Source organism: Rissa tridactyla, chromosome 1 (genome assembly GCF_028500815.1).
Source record: "Rissa tridactyla isolate bRisTri1 chromosome 1, bRisTri1.patW.cur.20221130, whole genome shotgun sequence".
NCBI classification, from domain to species: Eukaryota; Metazoa; Chordata; class Aves; order Charadriiformes; family Laridae; genus Rissa; species Rissa tridactyla.
In genome coordinates, this window is record NC_071466.1 from 217,947,809 (window position 1) to 217,969,500 (window position 21,692).

At 59.9% G+C, this 21,692-nt stretch overlaps 1 protein-coding gene across 4 annotated transcripts in view; it reads right to left on the bottom strand.

The window, feature by feature from the left end:
• Positions 1-16,246: 16,246 nt before the first annotated feature.
• The window catches only part of NRF1 (nuclear respiratory factor 1), a 74,024-nt gene continuing 68,578 nt past the window's right edge, over positions 16,247-21,692 (bottom strand). For all 4 annotated transcript variants that reach the window (XM_054187892.1, XM_054187893.1, XM_054187899.1 and 1 more), the window contains one exon: positions 16,247-18,508. In XM_054187892.1, the coding sequence (XP_054043867.1) occupies positions 18,345-18,508 (164 nt within the window). In that variant the 3' untranslated portion in view covers positions 16,247-18,344. The remainder of the gene's footprint in view (positions 18,509-21,692) is intronic.

The window sequence follows — 21,692 nt, forward strand, 5'->3', positions numbered from 1 at the left end:
TGTTACCTGCTGTATTCTTTTGGGATTTCCGGAGGGGTTTGGACAAGATGTTTTAATTTGTGGTGCAACCTACAGGACAGCGCGCGGAAAAAATCAACCCGCCCTGAGCAACTCTGGCGCGGAGTCTTGAATGTCAGACTGGTACATTTGCCATTTTCCCAGAATTGTTTGGGGGTTTTTTTTGTCTTTAGAAATGCCACCAAGTTTTGAGTCGTTGGGGTTTGGGAGGTTACAATCCTGTTTCTAATTCATAAAGCACAATCAATTTATTTTTTTTGCTTTTTTTGGGGGGGGGGGGGGGGAGGGAGGGAGGGAGGGGGGGGAGACAAAACCAACCTCGTCAAGTACCACTTTGCTTTAGCATGATTTTCCTTAATAAAAATATACAAAGAATTTCCTTTATGTTAATTACGGGCATGAAGCAAAGGTTTTTCCTCTCCTTTTCCCCCCCCCCCCCTTTTTTTTTTTTTTAATTTTTTTTTTTTTTTTAATTTTAAAGCAGTGATGTTAGGGCTGTGGCTAGTGACTGTGCTGAAGTTCTCTATCTAGCATTTGTGGCTTGTCGGAAGGGTAATATTAACTATTTAACATGTAATGGTGTACTTAACTCTTATCTAGCACGCTGTTTTTCTCATTACTTTGGGGAGGGAGGGGCCACGTTTTGCTGGCACTGTTTAACTTGCTTACCTGCTGACCTAGCAGTTTGCTTGTGCTATAACCTTTACTGTAGGTGCTACTTAGGAGTAGAGTTAAGTGCTGGGTGGTGATATCAGTTTAAAAAAAGATTTAAAAAAAAAAAAAAAAAAAAAAGGGAAAAAAAAAAAAAAAAGCCGGGAAAAAAAAAAAAAGAAAAATCACAATAAAAATTTGTATTTTTTCAATATTGTATAAAAATAGTGTTCTAATTACCTCATCCACCCCTTCCTTTGCAGGTTTTTTTTTCTTCCCCCGTCGCTTCATCCCCTAACTCGGATTTAGGGCATCCAACCGCTCGCACGTTTCCCCCTTCCTTTTGTGAAAGGTGTGTTCTGCTTGACAGGGATTCCCAAAAAAAAAACCCCAAAATACTGGTAAAGCCGCAGCTTGCCAGGGCCAGCTCCTGACCCGGGGCACCTGGAGCTTGTCCCGGCTGTGTGGGCCGGGGGCTCGACGGGTCTAGAGCCACGAAAACGTGTGTCCCCGACGCTCCCGAGCTGTGGCAAAACTCACCGCCCCGGCAGAGGCGGTGGAGGAAAACCCCGGCTGCCGAAAAATGTATGTAAAGAGTAAAGATGCTCCTTGGGGGCTGAGGTGGAGGGGGGTGCGCTCTGCGGGTGGGGAGCGCCTGCTCCTGGAGGCCGTGCACCCCTCTGCTGCTTCCCCTCCGTCATTTTTTTTATTTTTTTTTTTTAATCCCAAATCTCCCTTCTTCTCCCAAAAGAAACTTCTCTCCCCAAACAGTTTGTAAATACAACTACGCCTACGTAGTCTGGAAGAAAAGGTGGAGCCATACTGAAGCAAGATTGCTCTTTTTTTTTTTTTTCTTTTTTTTTTTTTTGGTCATCTTGAGGGTGCGTTGGTTTTGGCTTTTTTTGTTCGGAAAACACTGTTGGTGTCACCTTGTGCTCTGTCAGGGTGACAGGAGTTTCTCCGCCAGCCCGTGACGACCCCGGGTTGAGTCGTGTGTCCCCCCCCCAATACCAAAACTTGACGCAGCCCCTGGGCGCTGGTTTGGAAACAACCTTTGGCTTCTCTTCCCGTAATCTCTCCCTTTTGCCGTCGAGGTTTTTGCGTGACGTGAAAGGCCGAGCGGTCGTGTCCCTCGATGGTGGCGCCTGGTGCCTCGGGGCCGGTCGGTGACCCTCCGTGACGAGTTTTTCCTGAGACACGGATTGATTTGGCAGAGGCAGAAGGATGCCGGCGCGGACACAGGCTGGAGCAGAGCTTTGCCATCGGCCCGATATGGCACGGGCTCGTCCTCCTGCCTCCATGGTTGAACCCCAACCCATCTCTCTCTCCTTCCCATGTCTACCCATCCCTTGACGCATGCTGGAGAGACAGAGGTCCCTTTCTTGTCCCCGGCGGGTGTCATCCCTCGGCAGGGACCCTCCTGGCAGACCGTCGGGGAAGGCTGGGAGGTGTTTTGACAATTTTCTCTTTTTAATTTTTTTTGCTTCTTTTTTCGCTCATCCAAGTTCTGCTGGCACTTTAGCAGGGGTGTTTGCAGCATGAGAAATGGCCATGATTTTACTGCCTGTGTTTGGTACCTATCGTGTGATACTTGAAGAGATCAGGGGTGTTTTGCCCTTTGTTTGAGTCAGCTCTTTATTATTATTATTATTATTTTTCTTTTTCCTCCTCTCTTTCTTGCGTTGTTGATGTAGTGGGCACATCTGCCACCCTGACAAAATGCCTCTTCTCCAAGAGTATAACCTCTCCAATAGTTGTGTATAATTAAAGAACTGTAAACTTTTTTTAAAATAAAATATGTATATACCTTGAAGCTTGCCTGGTGCTTGATCGCGGAGGGCTTGGTCTTGCAGGAAAGACCCTGGGCCTTGCGACATTGACTCGACGTCCCACCAGGTCTTCACCCATGGCCCATCCATGCCAGATCAAGGCCGTTCCAGGACATCTTCTGCCTGGAGATGACCTGCTGGAGGTGGAAGCAGAGGTGGTTGTGCACACCCAATGCGCCGATGGTAGTGCTTGGGGTAGCCGGCTCCTTCTCCAGCTGTTTGCAAGGGGCTGGGTGATGTCCTTCCATGCCCGGTGACGGCGGCCGCAGCACTGAAGCTGATTTTTAGGGTCTTGGGCTGGAAATGAGGGATCAGTGTGGCCATGGGGACATCCATCCTGCCCCGTCCCTCCACCTGCGCAGCCTTGTAGGGTGCGATTTCTTTTGAGGTCTCTTCTTGCAGCAGGACAAGTCGTTGCAGGTAACGCTGCCTGAGATGCCGCAGCCATCGTGGGAGTCGTGTTTGGTGTCCTGGGCTGCTAATTATGGAAGAGGTGGCTGTTTTCCATATAATCATGCATATTTTTGGCTTGGTATTATGTGGGATTTGGGATAATGCGTACAGGGGATGTGACCAGGAGCGGGAGCAGTTTGAGGACACCCCCAGGCTGGGTGAGCCAGGGCAAGGGGACAACAGCCTGGACATGTCACTTCTCTTCATCCTGGTTTAACTTGCTGCAGCTGCTGTCCCAGCTTCGCCGGAGCTGAGCGAGACCTTCCTCTCCATCCTCCTCCTCCCCACAACCTTCCCTTACTCCAGCCGGGGCTGTTTGTCACCCGTAGGACCCAGCTTGGGGACAGGGTGCTGGGTCCGTGTCATGCCAGTGCCACCTGCTGCCAGCACCCAGCCTGGCAGCCCTGAGCACCTTTGGGTGATGCTGGGTGCGGGGGGCGGGGGGGACGACGGGGACACCCTGTCCCAATGCCACCTCCTGGGGCCACCAGCCCTCTGGGCTCTGCCCCCCCCCCGGGGAGGGAGCAGGGAAGACGGGGGACACCTTTATACCCCCAGTGCTTTGTCCCCCCCACCTTCTAGGGGAGCTTTTAGGGCCAGCTGGGGGTGGCACTGTCCCCTCTCCCCAGCAGGTGGCCCCCGTGCCACACCAGTAGCCTCCCACTCTGCCCAGTACAGGGCAGAGCTGGCCCCGGTGATGGGTTCTCTCCCTGTCCCCTGGCTGTGGCCCCATCGCTGCTCTGTCCCCACTGTCCCCTGGGTGCCAAATGCCTCCGTCCATCCGTCCATCCGTCCATCCATCCATCCATCCATCCATCCATCCATCCATCCTCCCTCGGGGTTTTGGGCTCGGCTTGGCCTGGCCCGAGCTCCCGTGGGGCTATGGGAGGTGGGTGCTGCTCTGGGGTGGGGGGGCTCAGTGCTGGGGTGACATGGGAGATGGGGACCCATGACTGGTGGCAGGTGCTGCTCGGTGCTCCCAGGAGCACCCAGAGGCCTCATCCTGCCCCATCTGTGTCGGTGCCGAAGGGCACCAAAGGGCAAAGCACTGAGCCTAGGACCACCCCCCAGGCTCTGGGTGCCATCTGCACAGGGGTGACATCCCCATGGAGCTCGGGGTGACATCCCTGTGGGGCTCTGGGTGCCATGCCCAAGGCGCTTTGGGTGCCATCCCCATGGAGCTGTTGGCTACTGCCATGGGACCTTGGGTGCCATCCCCAAGGGACTCTGGGTGCCATGCCCAAAAGCCTGTGGGGCTCTGGGTGGCATCTCCACAGAGCTCTGGGTGCCATCCCTGTGGAGCCGTGAGCTTTTGGTGCCTTCATCATAGGTCTTTGGGTGTCTTCCCCATCAGGCTCTGCTACCACCACAGGGCCTTGGGTGCCATCCCCAAGGGGCTCTGGGTGCTATATTGTAGGGCTTTGGGTGCCATCTGCATGGGGTTCTGGTTGCCACCACCACAGGGCCTTGGGTACCATTCCTGTGGGGGTCTGGCTGCCATCCCCATGGAGGTCTGGGTGCTATCGCCAAGGGACTCTGGGTGCCACCACCACAGGGCCTTGGGTGTCATCCCTCTGAGGGTCTGGATGCCATGTCCATGAGGCTCTGTGTGACAACCCCATGGCCAAGCAGACCCTGTGACGGCAGGGAACAAGCCGGCATCAGCAGGTGCTGAGGGTTCTGGTCACAGCTTTGTCCCTGTGCCAGGTGCTGGGACCTTCCACCACGGCAACTGCTCCCCATCCCCCTTCGGGACCCGAAGGACCTTGGGGATGGCTGCGCACCCATCTGGATGCGACCCCGAGGGATGCCAGCACTGCAGCCTGGCCCAGGCCACCAACCCTGGGGGGATGTGCACCTCCAAGCCCTGAGCGGGCACCGAGATGGGCCACTTGCTGTGACACCGAGGGTCACGGGGGACACCTGAGCCTGCTCCTCCTGCCCCACGCTGGCTCCAATTACGGCCTGAATTGTTCCTCCCGGCTGGAAGAAATGCTGTCAGCGCCGGCGGATCGGTGGCCATTACTAATGCATGATGCTCTGGCGGGAGACGGCTGTGCCCGACCCCCTGCGACGGGGCTGGACCCCCCTGCGAGCTGCCTGTGCCCCTCGGGGAGGGCAGGAGGGACAGAGCTGGGTTTGGGGAAGGGTCTCACTCCCTCCTTGCTTCAGCCGGGCCCCGAACACTGGCTCAGGGTGGTGCTGGACGTGTCTGTCCAATGCGGCAGGCCAGGGCCTGGTCAACACACACCAGGCTGGAGCGCGAGCACGGTGTGGCTGGAGCTGTGGCCACGCTGCCAAACGGGACTTGCCCAAGATGGACCCCACCATCCCTGTCACATCCCAGGAGACCACAAGGTGTCCTGCAGAGGACGTTCACAGCTCAGTGCATGTTTGCTGACAAACAGCTCAGTTTTCCCCATAACCAGTGGTTCTGACCCACTTGCAGCTGGCGGTTCTTCCTCCCCGCTTTGCTCCTTCCCAGTTTTTAGCTCTTTTTCCCAAACTCCTCTCCTTCACCCCCAGTTTTACTCTCCCCAGCTGGGCATGGTGATGCCGAACCTGGCAGCTTCACCCCTCGCCCACCCGGGACCAAGATCCACCTCAAAGCTGGGGTGGTCCAACCCACCGGGGCGGGATGCTCATCCCTGCGCATCCCACCTTGGGATGACACCCATCCCATTGGGATGAACGATGGCGACCACCTCCCCATCCCTGAGCTTCAACCTTATTTTTAAGCTGGGATCTCATGGAGGGGGGATTTTGCCAGCACCGGCCTCACCGGTGCCATAAAACGTGCCGGGGAGGGCTCCCCGGCTAATGTACTTCGGTTGCGCTCCCTCATCCCTCCACATCAATATTGCATTATCGTTTCCATCCCCATCTGAGCCCAGCGAGGAGCCGCGGAAAGAAACCCGGCCCCGGCCGATCCCCCGCACCGAGCGCCGGCGGGTCTCAGCGCCGGCGGGGCGGCTTTGCCCGACCCCCTCCGCCTTTCCAAGGGCTCTTCCAGGTCCGACTCCATTAAATATTCGGTTGAGGAACAAAAGAAGATGATGTAAATTTTTAAACAGGGCCATTTGCTCTGCTCGGTTTACGTGGGCTGAGGCCCTGACAAAATTTCGGCTGTATCTTCGTGGAGCCAAAATATTGATGGTGCTGGGGAGAGGGATGATCTTGGCGCCGAGGGGCCCCATGCCGTGCTTGGGTTGGCACCATGCAGGCCATCCATGGTGCCTTCTGGCTCTTGGGGACCATCCTGGGGTCTCAGGGACCACTGCTGGTCATGGGGACCATTCCAGGTGCCTCCTTGCTTGGGGACCATCCTGGGCTCCTGGGGACCATTCAGGGTGTGTCCCTGCTTGGGAACAGTCCTGGGGTCATGGAGACCATCCAAGGTGCATCCTTGCTTGGGGACCACCCTGGGGTCTCAGGGACCATCCCTGAGCATAGGGACCATCCAAGGTGCATCCTTGCTTGGCAATCATCGTGGGGTCTTGGAGGCCATACTGGCTGCTGGGGACCATCTGGGGTGTTGCTCTGTTTGGTGACCACCTCGGAGTCTCAGGAACCATCTTGGAGTCTCCAGAACCATCCTGGGCTCTTGAGGACCATCCTTGCCACTGGGGCCCATCCAATATGCCTCCCTGCTTAGGGACCATCCCAGGCTCTTGAGGACCATCCCAGGCTCTTGGGGACCATCTGGGGTGCCTACCTGCTTGGGGACCATCCTGGGTTCTAGGACACCATCCAGAGTGTGTCCCTGCTTGGGGACCATCCCAGGGTTTGGGACCCATTCTGGGGGACCACCCAGGGTCCTTCCTTTCTCCAGCACCACCTCAGGGTGCCACAGACACCAGCATCCCGAATCCATCCCCATCCCCAGCGCGGGGCCGAGCTCAGCCCCCATCCTGGATGGTCACCCCAAGATCCGGCATCCTCACCCCCATCCCAGCCCTCTCCTCCCCTCATCCCTTCCCCCCTCCCCCTTCCCCCCTTCTCTCTTGGGGGGGGGGGGGGAGGGGTGGGGGTGGTGCTCCCCACCTACACCCTCCCCCCCGTCCTTCACAACCCCAAAACGCCTCTTCCCAGGGGTTTTGACCCCAAAAAACAAATCCGGGAGGCACCAAGCGGCTTCTCCCACCCTCCATCCCGTCGGCCTGCGGCAACCCGATCCCGGTCCCAGCGGGCAGCCTGGCCCCAAACTGGTCGGGCTGGTTTGCGGCGCTGGAGCCCAGTGCTGCACACGCACTTTCGGGATGCGGGGGGGGGGGGGGACCTGCAGTGACACCCCCTCCCATATATATCCATACATTTTTACATACTGTTTGCATCCGTGTGGTTGCGCGGGTGTGTGTTTGGGGTGTTTGTGTGTAATTTGTGTGTGTGGGATTTAATTTGGGGGAGCATATTTAATTTGGGGGGGATGTAATTTTCTTGGGGGGGGGGACGTAATTTGGAGGTGGGTGCGCACCGTTGCGGGCCGTCCCCGTAGCTCCCGGGCTGGGGCAAGGCGGGGGGACCCTTCCATCACCCCGGGGGGGCCAGCCCCCGTGGCCATCACACCAACCATGTGTGTCCCCCTCCCCAGCATGCACGCAACCCCCCCCCACCCCCCCCGCCGCACCCGGCAGCGGGGTCGTGCCCCCCCTCCCCGGCTCCGTCCCCGTCGCCCATCCCCGTCCCCTCGGGGCGGGCGGCGGCAGCTGCGGGCGCGGCGGCGCCTCTCGGGTTGCGGACCGGGGAAGGCGGGGGGTGGGGGGGGGTCGGGATCGTTTTCCGTCCCCCCGCCCCCCCGCAACATCCCCGGGGGGGTTGTTTAGGGAGCGGGAAACCGGATCGGCGGCGGCGGGGCGGCTCAGGTGCGCGGCCGCGCTGCCGCCGGTGTCCGGTGTCCGACAGCCGGTGAGCGGCCCCGACGGCGGCCCCGGGGCGGGCCGGCCCCGGCTATAAAAATGCCCCCCCAAGGGGAAGGAACCGCCGGTTGGGGCTCAGCCTTTCCCGGCCCCTTGTCCGCCCGCCCGCCCGCCCGCCGGGGACGGAGCCGCCCGCCCCGAGGCCGCGGTGATGGGCGGGCGCCGCCCCCCACCCCATGAAGGGAAGGGAAGGGAAGGGAAAGGGAAGGGGAAGGATGGCGGTGGCTGGGGGGGGTCCTCTCTGCCAGCTTGGGAGCTCCCCCTCCTCCACGCTGGGGGAACACTGGGTGGGGGGGGGGCGTCCCCCACCATCCGCCCCCCGGGGTGGGTGAAGGGATAACGCGGGGGGGGGGGAGCTACCGCGCCGGCAGCCCCGGCGGGGCGGCCCCGGGGGTGGGGTACGGGATAAGGGGTGGGGGGGGTGTGTGGGTGTGGGGGGGTGGCCCAAGGTGAGCCCGGCCTCCCCTCCACCCCCTCCCGCCCCGGGCCCGGCTCCACCTTCCGGGGCACCTGGGCCAATTGGGAGCCGCAGGGGGGGTCCCCCCGGCCGGGCTAAGGCCGCCGCCGTCGCCGCTCCCCGCCACTTGGGCGAGCGCCGGGGCGGCGGGCGGTGGCGGGGACACCCCCCACCTCCCGGGGGGGGGACCGGGGGGGCTGCGGGGGTTCCTGTGTCCGTCTGTCCCCCCCCCACCCAGTCCCGGGGTGACCCCCCCCCCGTCGGGTCCCGTTTTGGCCGCCCGGAGCCGAGGCAGCGCCCGGAGCAGAGGTAAGTGCGGCCGCCTCGGCCCCGGGGGGGGGTGTCGGGTCCGGTTGGGGCCCCCCCGGGGCTCAGGGACCCCCCTCCTTGGCCACCCCCTTCCCTCCTGTCACCCCACGCAGGATCCGGCCCCGGGACGGCGTGTCCCCCGTCCCCCGTCCCCTCGCTTTTCCTCGACGTGGCGTCCCCCCCCCCCCCCCAACTCGGGCTGACCCCCCCCCCCAACTTTTGCCCCCCTCCCAGTTCCCCCCCGCCCCGGGCTCCCCCCAAACTTCCGCCGTCGGGGAGGGGAAGGTGTCGCAGCGATCGCATCTCACCGGGGAGAAGCGGGTGACAACGAAATGGGGGTCCAGCCCCATTGCCCGCAGCCGCAGCCGCCCCTCGGCCGGGGGGGGGTTAATTTGGGGTTCAATGGTGCCCTCCCCCCCCGCCCCCTCGGTGCGATATGTCAGCGCTTTGCAGCCCCGATGGCAGCTCCGGTGTCATCACATAGCGCTCGTAACGAAAACCCGGCCGAGGGGGACCCCCCAACATGGGGGGGTGCTGCTTTGTGTGTGTGGGGGTTCCATGCCCCCAGCCCCCGGGGTAAGTACCCCCCTGTCCGCCCCCCGCCTCTGCCCGGGGCTGCGGAGAATGGAGGGACCCCGGGGGGGGGGGTGTGTGTCAGACGTGTCCCCAGCTCTGCTTGGGGACACCGAAACGTCAGTCGGGGGGGGCAGAGTGGGGTCCTGCCCCGGGCTGGGGGATGCTCTGGGGCGGGGTGGGGGGGTGCTGGGCAGCCGGTGGGGCCGTGGCGGGTGTCTCCGGTACCGCGGCACGAATCTGCCCGAATTAGCCCCGAAACGGGGCTCCCGGCTGCAGGCGGCAGCTCCGGCGCTGTCCCCGTCCCTGTCCCCGTCCCTGTCCCTGTCCCTGTCCCTCTCCCCTTCCCTCTCCCCTTCCCTGTTCCTGTCCCTGTCCCGGTCCCTGTGTCCTTCTCTGTCCCTGCCCCATTGCAAACCCCATCCTCGTCCCCGTCTCTGTTCCTGACCTCATTCCCTTCACCATCCCTGTCCCAATCCCGAGCCCCATCTCTGTCCCCATTCCCATCTCTATTCCCATCCCTATCTTTATTCCTGTCCCCCTCTGCATCCCTGTCTCCATCCCCATTACTGTCTCCGTCCCCATCTTTGTCCCCATCCCTGTCCCCATCTCCATCCCTATTCCCGTCTCCATTCCCATCCCCATCTTTATCCCTGTCCCCGTCTCCGTCCCCATTACTGTCTCCATCCCCATCTCCATTCCTGTCCCTATTCCCATCTCTATTCCCATTCCCATTCCCATCCTTGTCCCCATCCCCATCTCTGTCCCCTTTCTTGTCCCTGTCTCCTTTCCCTCCTTGTCCTTGTCCCCATCCTCATCCCCATCCCCATCTCTGTCCCTATCCCTGCCCCATCCCTGTCCCCATCCCCGTCCCCGTCCCCTCTCCCCAGCTGCCCGCTGGCAATGCCCACAGAGGGGGGACCTTTGGTGACACGAATCGCACCCCACGGCGGGGAAGACATTGGCAGTGGCCATGGCCCCGAGCCACCATGTCCCCTGCCGTGGTGGAGGCAGCGGCCGAGCACCATCTTGGTGCTGCCAGTGCCACGAGCATCCCCGGGTGACACCGGTGGCCTTTTGGGCTCGGGGACGGGATTTTTCCCTGCTGGACCCCAAAATGTGTTTCAGGGACCAGGTGACCCCTGTGTCCCTGTGCCGAAGGTCTCGGGCCTTGCGGCAGAGCCCTTGGAGGGGGCTGCTGGGAGCGGGGCCGGGGGGGGCCCCGGGGGGAGCAGCATCCGCAATGCGGCAGCTCCCAACGTCATGAGCCGGGGTGCGGCGGCTCTGCAGAGGGGCAGGCTCAGCCCCGGGGCCCTGGGCTGCCGCAGTGGCCTTGGGCGGAGGCAGGGGGGGACGGGGAACAAGGGGGGCACCCCCAAAGCTCCCACCCCCCCACGAGCCCGAGTGGGATGCCGCAGCCTCCGGCGTGGGTTGGGGAGGAAGGGCCGGATCCTGCCTGGCGCTGTGCCGGGGCCACGCGGGCCGGCCGACGGCGGGGATTAGGCGAAGCCATCGCTTTCAAAGTCACGCCAAGGATGGCGGCGGGCTCGGCCTCGCCCGCGGGCCCCCGGGGACCGCTGTCCCCAAGCCACCGCGGCGCCGGGTTGGTGTCCCCCAGGTGAGGACGGCGCCGTGGCCTCGGGGGGCTTGGCGAGTGCTGTGGGGCGTTTGGGGGGGGGCTCCTCCAGCCTTTTGGGGTGCTTCGTCGCGGGGCGAGGGCTTTGCTGATGGAGCCCGAAAGGCAGGTGCCAGTGGGGGGGACGCGTCTGTCCCCGCCGGCGTTAAGCCCTCCATGCACAACGCTCCCCACATCGCGGGGCTGGCCGAGCGCTGCTGCTCGTCTTTGGCCCCCAAATTTGACGCCGGATGGGGTACGAGGGGTCGGCGGCTGCGTCCTGGAGGGGGGGGGTGGGGGTGTCACCTCCCGCCACCAGATCCGGGGCACCCCGAGCTCATCCCGGGGCCGCTGGGCTCGTCGGGGCCTCAGCTTCGTCCACACAAAGGAGACTTTGTGCCTTCCTCCTCCTCCTCCCCGCCGCCATGGCCGCTTGGCATGGGCGAGCGCAGCCCCGCGGGGGACAGCGTCGTGGCCAGCTGGGGGCTTCGCCAGCCACCCGGGGGGTGGGGGGGCGCTTTGCATCCATCTGAGGGGGTTCCAACCTTTTTTGGGGAGGGGGGGGTTTGCAGCCAGCTGGATGCTTCGCAACCGTACAGGGGAGGTTGCAACCTTTTGGGGAGGGGGTCTGCAACCGTCCAGTGGGTCTGCAGCATTTTGGGGGGGTCTGTAAACTTCTGGGGGGGGGTCTACAACTTTCTGGGGGGGGGGGGGGTGTCTGCAGCCTTCCAGGGGGTTTGCAACCATTTGGAGGGGCTGCAACTATCCAGGGGCTTTGCAGCCTTTTGGGTGGCTTGCAACTATTTGGCGGCGGGGGGGTGGGTTTATGACCAATTGGGGGGGTTACAACCAATTGGGGGGGACAGGGGGGGGTTGCAATCTCTTGGAGGGGTTTGCAACCATTTGGGGGACTTGCAGCCGTCCAGGGGGTTTGCAGCCTTTTGGAGGATTCGCAACATTTCTGGGGGGGTCGAGGGCGGGGGGTTGCAGCCATCTGGATGCTTTGCAACCCCGCAGGGGAGGTTGCAGCCTTTTTTTTTTGGGGGGGGGTTGCAACCGTCCAGGGATTTGTGACCATTCTGGGGTCTTGCAGCCATCTTAGGGGGGGCTGCGTCCGTCCGGCAGCATCCACTCCCTGGGGCCGAGACACCCGTGTAACCCCCCCGAGGCGACGGCTGGGAAATGGCTTCCAAGGCCGAGTCCCGGCGTCTCCTCAGCCCCATCCCGCTGCGGCGCATCCCCAAAAATCCCGGCGCCCGGCCACCTGAGCTGGGGACCGGGTTTTTCCCCATCTTTTTTCCCCACCCGTTTTTCCCTGGAGAAATGACACGGGGGGGTGGTGGGGGTGGTGGTGAGCATCTCCCTTCACTTTGTGGTTTCCAAAGCGTTTTGCCGGTCGATAATAATTTATTCCCACTTTTTGCATCATTATCGAGGCTGAAGACCAGGCTGGGGGCGTTCGGCTCCCACTTACAGAGGATTTGGGGGGGGGTGGTGTGGAAATTAAGGAGGGGAAAAAAAAAAAAAAGGATGTTGCGAGCGCGCTACTCCTGTTCTGTGTATGGCACTGGTAGAATTCACTGTGCAACCCCGCGGTCAGTGAATTACCATAGGGCCATAAACAGAGCAGAGAAAGACCCGCGAGCCCCGCGGGGCCGTCGCCGACGTCGCCTGGCCCGTTTTGGCACTAGCACATTTTTGCTTTTATTTGTAGCTTTTGAGCAATTATGTGTAGTGCCAATATGGGAGAAGGCGGAGAGAGCAGCGCCGGGGCGGGGGACGGAGGAGCGTCGGGGCCGGGGAGGTGGTTTCAGCGGGGGAGATGCTGGGAGCGAGGGATGCTGCTGGGGAGGGAAGGTGGAAACCACCCGAAATTGCCGGGGCGATGGAGGGATGGCCGTCAGACCCATCCACGGGTGCCATTGAGGGGGTGTCCATCCCAACGTGGTGTCCCAGCCCGTGGAGGCATCTCGGCCAGGCCGTGTCCCCATGGTGGCCATCACGAGCAGGATGCGACCCCCCCACCCCGGGCTCCTGGACCAGGGTGGTGGCATCTCCCCAGCGTTGAGCGAAGCATCACCACGGAGCTCTGCAGGGCCCGTGCCTGGGATTTTCTGGCTGGACAGGTGAAATTACAGTTTTTTCCCCGATTTTTTTTTTGCAGCTCTCCGGGCCTGGCACCGTGGCTGCGTGTGTCTCTCCCTCACTAGTCCCCGTGCCAGGGCCTGGCTGCTGAGACGGTGCCGGTGGTGCCCAGCCCCGGGGCTGCCTTTGGCAATGGTAGAACTCACACTGGTGCGGTAGCAGGATCCGGTGGTTCTAGACTTGCCAACTACAGCCCTGGGGAACCGCCGCGGACACGGGCCCCTGGCACCTATGGGTGCAGCCGGGCACCTTGTGCCTCCCTCACTGTCCCACCCAGGGGTCTGCTGCTGGGTTGGGAGGGTGCTCGCGGGGTCCTGCTCCCTCCACTATGGACTGGGGAGGGAACGCGGTGGGTGTGTGTGCGCGCGCGTGGTATGGGGCAGGGGGGCTACGGTGATGCTGAGCCCCATCCCAAGAAGGGTTCCCAGCACCCCAGGGTGTCCCCTTGGAGGGGGGGGGGGACAGGGACCTGCTGGATGCCGGTCATTGGAGCAGCGTGGCTGCGTGTCCCCGTGTGACTCCGGGTTTTTAGGGCTGATCCAGCCCCGTGATGCAGGCAGGGCAGCTGAGGAGGGGGGGGATTAGGTGGCCAAGTCCTGCCCCCAGCTCTGGATCCGGCCCCTGGCCCTGGATCCGGCCCTGACCCAGCCCCCAGGTTCTGGGAGGCGGGGGGGGGGGGCGGGGGGAACTGAGGCACTGCTGAAGCAGCTTGCGGTGGCAGCTGCCACATGTCCACCGCCTGTCCCCGGGTGCAGGAGGGATGGTGACAGCTTTTAGCCAGGGGGCAGGGGATAGGGTGGGAAGGGGCAGCTCTGGGCTGACATATTGGGGTGGCCGGGGGAGGTGGGGGGGCTATGCACACCCCCTTCATTCCCCTCCATCATCCCTGGGGTGCAGGGATGCCCCCCCCAGGGCGGGGGGCGGCTGGTCGGGATATGTAGGGCAGCGCTGGGTGATTACGGGGCTTTCGGCATAAGCCCGCGGAGATTGGATCACGCTGGATTAGGCTGCACACTCAAATCATCCTCCCTGCACCGGGAGGGGGCGGGGAGGGACGGACGGGGGTCCCCATCGCTCTCCCAGGGCAGGTGGGGGGGACACAGGCTGTCCATGTGTCTGTCTGTTCATTCATCCATCCGTCTGGTCATCCAGCTACCAAACATCTGGTCATCCAGCCACCCATCCGTTGTCTGTACGGCCATCCACCCCCCGTCTGTCCTGACATTGAACCATCCATTTGCCCGTCCATCTACCCATACATACCTCCACCCGTCCGTCTGGTCAGGCAGCCAGCCATTGCTCCATCTACCAGTTTGTCCATCCGTCCGTCCGTCCGTCCGTCCATCCATCCATCCATCCATCCATCCATCCATCCATCCGTCTGTCCATCTATCTGTCCATCCACCTGTTCAACCAGCTATTGATCCATCTATGAGTCAGTCTGTCCTTCCATCCATCCATCCATCCATCCATCCACCCATCTGTCCATCTGTCTGTCCATCCATCCATCCACCCAGCCATTGATCCATCTACCTGCCCATCCATCCCTCCATCCCTCCATCCCTCCCTCCCTCCCTCCCTCCCTCCCTCCATCCATCCATCCATCCATCCATCCATCCATCCACCAGTCTGTCCATCTATCTGTCCATCCATCCATTCAACCAGCCATTGATCCATCTACCTGCCCATCCATCCATCCCTCCAGCCATCCACCTACCAGTCTGTCCATCTGTCTGTCCATCCATCCATTCATCCAGCCATTGATCCATTTACGAGTCAGTCTGTTCTTCCATCCATCCATCCATCCATCCATCCATCCATCCATCATCCATCCATCCATCCATCGCCCCAATGCTGGGCCTAACCCCCCCGCAACCAGCTTGTCAATGGGGCGCTGCCCCGAGGGGGGGGCAGGGGTGGAGCATCCTCCCCAAGCCCCACCCCCTCAGGCCACACCCACACAAGAAGCCCCACCCCTCCCAGGAGGCTCCGTCCCCACCAGTCCCCTGAAGGAGCTGGTGCCACCCAGGACCGCCCCCCCCAGGACCTGGACCCTATGCGGCATCACCCTGAGACACCCCCCACCCCACCCCCCCCCTCGCCCGCCATCCTGCCCCTTCCCAGCTGCAGCAGCCGGGAATGTCCTGAGCATCCACCATCGCTTTTGGGGTCAAAGCCTGCAATTTGAGGCCAACTCCTGCCATCTGGCGCAGAGCAGCGCTGCAATGGGGGGGAGCGGAGGCAGCAAACCGTGCCCACGCTCTGGGACACCCCCCAATGCCTGGAGGACCCCCCCCACCCCCCATAGTGCCCAAGCCAGGGAGCGGAGCAGGTCCCGGCCCCACCATCCAGGCCATGGGGAGCGAAGCTGGCTGGTGTGCGGGGGCCGGCGCGAGCCGCCCCAGCGGGAGGCCCCGACCTGCTTATTAAAGACCGATTAGCAAAGATTAAAGCTTGGCGGCAGCGTCTGCCGAGCGGAGCCGCTTCCCCCACGGCCGCGCTGCCAGATCCGGGGGTGCCTTCGGGGACGTCCTGAGGTCCCCAGGGGTGCCCAGACCCCCGGGTCGCCCTCCCGGCAGACGCAGCATCTTTCGTGTCCGAGGACACTGAGCCACACCAAGGAGCTGCTCCCAGCTCGGCAGGGGATATCCACGAGCATCCAGGGGTGCTCCAGCAAAGCAGCCACCTTCCTCCTCTCCTTCTGTCCGTCTGTCCGTCCTTCCAGCCTTCCTCCGCTGTTTTTCTTGCCGCAGGCTACAAGAAACCCGCAGGATTCACGGCGCCGGAGCCAGGGCTGCCACCGTCCCGCGCCGGCGTTCAAATAAAGCTGCTGAAACCCATGGCCGCGCTTCCCTGCTCCTCCTTGGGGTTCACATCCCGAATAACGTGTCCCGGTTTTCAAGGAATCCCGGGGGCGACAGCGCCTGGGCTCGGCGGCGGCTGCTGCAGCTGAAAACGGAGGAATTCACCCCAAAGGCCAGCCCAGCCCCTGGGTGGGGGCACGGCGCGGGGGGGGGGGATGCCTCAAGCACCCCCACATGGTTTCCACCCGGCCCCAGGTTGCTGCTGGAAGAGTAAAAAAAAAAGAGATAAATTGCACAAAGGAGGAATTAAGCCCCAAAATCATCCTGGCCGCACCCAGCTCCGCATCTCCAGCCCCAGCGTCGTAGCAGGAACCAGCGTGGGGAGGGCTGGGGGTGCGGGACCGAGCCCCGAAACACCCCGGAATACACCAAAACCCCCCCAAAATACCCCAAAACAGGAGAGCCGGACGCGGGGGTAGACACATTTGTAACAATTTATTGAATGAGGCAATAATAGACACTGGGAAAACAAAGGGGGGTCCATGCTCTGCTACTTGCCTGGTTTTTGTCATTTTTTTTGGGGGGGGTGGGGGGGGTGGGAGGGCAGGGGGGAACCTCTCGGACTAAAAGAACGTCATTTCATCGCCAAAGAAACACTGACTTGAAAGCCACCGACATCTTCACAAGGACAATAAAAAAATAATAATTAAAAAACAAAATAATAATAATAATAATAATAATAATAACAACAAATTGGAGAACCAGGACTGTTTCTATGGAAAGATCTCCCTCCCCTCGTTAAAATACAGAAGAAACGTATACAAAGAACATTTGATATTTTTTTCCCCATATAAAACAAGTAAATACGAGAATCTGAAAACTTCCTCGCAGGCGGAGCGAAGACGTGGAGAACTTCGTTAATGGCCACTCGGAAATAATAATAAAATAAAAAAAAAAAAACCCAACCCCCCCCCAAAAACCCAAATTAAAAACCACGCACAACTGCACGCACGGGGGGCGGGGGGGCTGTGGCTGATGGAGGGTTCGGCCCACGGGAAAGTCAAGTAAAATTTGACACCCCCCCAAAAAACCCCCCCGAGGCCTTTCCCTCCCCCCCTCCCCTTTTTTTTTTGGGGGGTGATGGGGATTAAAAGCCCCCAGAGCCGTGCTGGGAGATGCACGTAGGGCAGGACCAGGGGGGTGGCTTGGAGGGTTGGGGGGTGCAGAGGGGTTCCCTGAAGGGAGGGGTCTGAGCTCACATTGCCCCCCCCCCCCCACCCCCCCAACTACCTTCAAGCGACGGTTTTGTTGTGGGAACCAGATGCTGGGGACATTGTGGGGTCCTGGGGGGTGGCGGCGGGGACCGGGACGAGCCCGAAGTGGCTCTTTGGTGAGGAAAGTCCTGGGAACATGGTGGGTGAACTGGGGAAGTTGGGGGGGACGGGACACGCAGCCGGAGCCCCTCTAGAGGCGTTTCCACTTCAGTCTAGATCCACAAAAACGGGAAATAATAATAATAATAACAACAATAATAATAATAACAACAAAGAGGAAGGAAAAAAAAAAAAAAAAGACCAAAAATATCTAAAATGGCAGGTACGTTTCGAGAGCAGAGGAATAAGAACAGGTCTCCAGTGTGCACCAAGGGGCGCCGAGCGCAGCACGGCCGGGATTCTCCGCGGCGGCGCGAACGCTCCTCGAAGGCAGAGGTGGCCTCGCTGGCCGGCGCGGGGAGGGCGGCAGTCACGCGGGCTCCTGCAAGAGCATCATCAGCCCTTCAACAGGTTGCCACCCCCCTGCAGTCACACATGCATTTTTATTTATTTTTTTTTTCCCAGGAGAGGAGCCTTTTCCGAACTCTTTTCCTTTTTCTTTTTTTTTTTTTTGTGTGGTTTTATTTTTTTTTGGTTTTTTTTTTTGTTTGGTTTTTTGTTGTTGTTGTTGTTTGTGGTTTTTTTGTTGTTTTGTTTTTGTTTTTTTTGTTTTTTTTTTTTTTTTTAAATATAAAAGTCCACTTCTTTAAAATCTTTGAAACCTAATTTGCCAAGTGCGGACGGCGGAGGGCCGTGCCCGGGAGCTGCTGCTGCTGCGGAGGAAGGTGCCGGCGCAGCCCGGGAGTGGCGGCGATGCTGCCGGAGCGGTTTTGGCCAAGGGCATCCGTGCTCCCCGCCGTGCCCCGGCCCCCCCGCCCCGTGCCTCACCCTGCTCGATCCCACGCCGGGGGGCGGAATGGGGGCTAAGGGGCTGCTTCGTTTTGTTGTGGGGTTGCTTTTTTTTTTCCGTTTAAATCTTCTCAGAATGAAAGTTCCGTCACAATTTGGCTTCTCACTCACACGAGAGCAGAGTGGCGCTATAAAAATGCACTTAACACGCTTCCTCTGCCAGTATTATTTTTTTCTTTTTTTTTCCTTTTTAAAAAAAAAAAAAAAAAAAAAAAAAAAAAAAAGGTCAACAAAACCTTTGCTTCCAAAGCTGGGAGACTCAATGCCACCTGATTGCATCTCTGGAGAGGCGTAAAAAAATTATTCGCATAAGAGACGAGGAAAATCACCATGATCCTGGCTCTGGGCATCGTCACTGTTCCAAGGTCACCACTTCCACCGCCTGCCCGTCCATGGTGACGGCACTGTCCGCTATCCTCGTGGTAACGGGTGCCATCGCCACCTGAACGGGGCCGTTGCCTTGGGCCAGGCTGGTCACCACGGTCTGGTACATGCTGACGGGGATCTGGACGAGACCTGCAGAGACAAAAAATAAATAGGATTGGGGTTGAGAGGGAAGGAGCGGAGTGAGACCGGCACAAAGGACGAGGCTGGTGTGGCTACATGCCGTGGTGTGGTCCCCAGAGGTTTGGGGGCTGTGTTCGGCACAGGGAGCGCTGCTCCGGAGATGATCCTTTGGATCGTCGGTGTATCCCCACCTGGAGCACTGCCTCCAGCGCTGGGGCCTCAGCACAGGAGAGACACGGAGCTGTTGGAGCAGGGCCAGAGGAGGCCCCGGAGATGCTGGGAGGGCTGGAGCCCCTCTGCCATGAGGACAGGCTGAGAGAGCTGGGGGGGTTCAGCCTGGAGAAGAGAAGGCGCCGGGGAGACCTTCCAGCCCTTTCCAGTCCCTAATGGGGCTCCAGGAAAGCTGGGGAGGGACTCTGGCTCAGGGAGAGGAGCCACGGGATGAGGGAGAAGGGTTTTACACTGGAAGAGGGGAGATTGGGATGAGATCTCAGGAAGAAATCCTTTGCTGTGAGGGGGGTGAGCCCCTGGCCCAGGTTGCCCAGAGAGGTGGTTGATGCCCCATCCCTGGAAACATTCCATATCAGGTTGGACGGGGCTCTGAGCAACCTGATCTAGTTGAAGATGTCCCTGCTGATGGCAGGGAGTTGGACTAGATGGCCTTTTAAAGGTCATCCAACCCCAAACTATTCTATGATTTTACGCACAGAAAGCCAGCGGTCGGGGAAGACACCCGCCTCCCAGCCAGCAGTGTCCGTGCTGGTGTAACCGTGCCTCGGTGGCCTCGCTGTGCCCAACTCGCCCACCACGGTGCCACGTGGGATGGGAGCAGGGACGGGATGGGGTAGGGTTGGGTGGCAGGGTGGAGAGCTCAGCCCATGCTGGGCTGTCTGGCAGCAGGGAGAGAGAATAAGGTTAAGGAGGAAAGAAATAAGCAATTTTTGGAGGAGGAATCCAAAGAAGATGCCGGGATGGTACAGCGGGTACCTGTACAGCCAGTCCCCATGGGATTGCTCCCATGTTTTTCTACTGCAGCCCTGAATGTGCCACCATGCAGCCCAGCAGTGGTCACCCAGAGATGAGGAACACACTTCTGAAATGCATTTTTCCACTTGATTTGCCCAGAATTGGGAATCCTGTGGCTGAACGAGGGATAAACTCGGCTTCTCCCCCCTGCAAGACCTCCATCCCCTCTAACTCTTTACGCCACTCGAACGCCTTCCCACTTTCACGGCACGCGAGAAGGATCCCACCGCTGTGCAGACCACAGACCGCCCGTCCTGCCCATGACCCCTGGTACAGCCGCCGGCCTCTCTCGAACACGATTCCCTTCCTCCAGCTCACTCTCCCTCTCAGGCAGGTCGTTCTGCCTCCGCACCGGAGACGGGTGAAGGGCAGCGTGAGACCAGTGAGCCTTGGCCAAGCCGTACTGGCTCCAGGCACCGGCTGTAGGCACTCATACGTGCGTATACATGACACATAACAGAGATACAGGAAAACAAACCAAGCTCCTCAGCCCTTCCCCACTGATGGATGGGTCCAGCAGAATAGGGAACATCTTTTTCCCAAGGGTGGCTCAGCTACAGGAAGGGATCAGATGCCCCCGAGCTGGAGCTGACAAAACTTCGGGCGCGTTTTTGGCCACGGAGGAAAGCACTGCTGTGGCAAACGTGGTGAGTCGGGGTTAGCTAGGTAACACCAACCAGGGCGACAACAAAACAACGAGGCCCCCGAGGATATTGTGATGCGAACGATGAAAAGAGGTGGAAAAAACAGCAAGGAGCAGTGGCAACTGCTCGATACAGCTGGGCAGGGGAAAGGGAATAGCAAATCCCACAGGCTGGCAAGATCAACTTCATCTTTCTCTTTTAACATTATTTGCCTGTACCCACCACCGACTTTGGCTTGGTAAAGCATGATTTAGACAAGCCAGCCTGTAAATGCTACCCTATATATGACATTTCTGAAATTAACAGCCCCCCTGTTGGGGAAAAAAAGCTTTTAGAGGTCCACAAATCCTCCCAGGCATCAGCACAGGATGGCCAACACCTGAAACAGCACTCAAACGGTTTAAGACGGCAGGTTCCTGACCCAGGCTTTCCTGAAAAAGCAGTCCAATCTCTTTTGATTCAGGTTTCTGTGGCAGAGAGCAGATCTCTGTCCCGCCAAGGGCACTCGTTTAATAACACGAGGCGGCAGAGCACGGCTCGGTGTCCTCAGATTACTTACGGTACAGACAGGAAAGCTTACGAGTTAATCGTACTGACCAGGTGGGTGACCCCGTCAGAGCGCAGCATGCTTTGCAGTCCTTCGACACCCCTCCTCTCAGGATCTCAAAGCACTCCGTGGGTAGGAAAGTTCCAAGATCCCCCAGGCGAAGGGCTGCCCCACACCAGAAAGGTTATGTCCACGTTCATCCAGTTCACAGCCCAACTGAGGGATCTCTTGCCTGGTGAGGTGGTTCAACACCGAGCGCTAGGCACGGCGTGGAGTCAGGAGAAGGTACAAAGCTTCCAAGGTGCTTTCTAATAGATGAGAGTTTTAGGTAACAAAACACTGAAACGAGACCTCATGCTCAGCCCTGTTAAAGACAGCCTCCTACCAGACCCTACAAGGAAATGTAGCACATCCCAGTTTACGCAGGTGCTGGCGCAGACCTGGAGATCTGGCCTGGGATGCACCTAAAATCCCCGCTCCAGACCAACAACCCAACTAAGCCCTTTGGGTTGCTGGGGTTGCTAGCCCAAAAGAGATTGCTGGAGCTCTCAAATGACAGTCTTGGCGAACCCAAAGATCAGAGTCCCCACTACCCTCATGGACCACAAAGCCTGATCCCCCTGTGCTGTCCAAACACGTGCGTTGGCCATGGTAGGGCTGCTGCCAAAGATGGATGCTACCAAAAGATGGCGAGATGTGAAGACCCATCCGGGGTCACTGCCCACGGCCAACCCAAAGACCAGAGTCCCCACCATCCTCATGGACCACAGACCACACAACATTTCAAAAGCCGATCCCTTCATGCTGTTCAAACGCGCCTTGGCCAGGGCAGGGCTGCTGCCAAAGATGGGTGTTATCAAAAGATGGCGAGATGTGAAGGCTCAACCAGGGTCTTCATTGATGAGTTTGTGTCACCCAAGGTTTGGCCACATCTTGGAGCGCACGGATGAGCAGGGAAGTCCCCGTGAGAGACGGC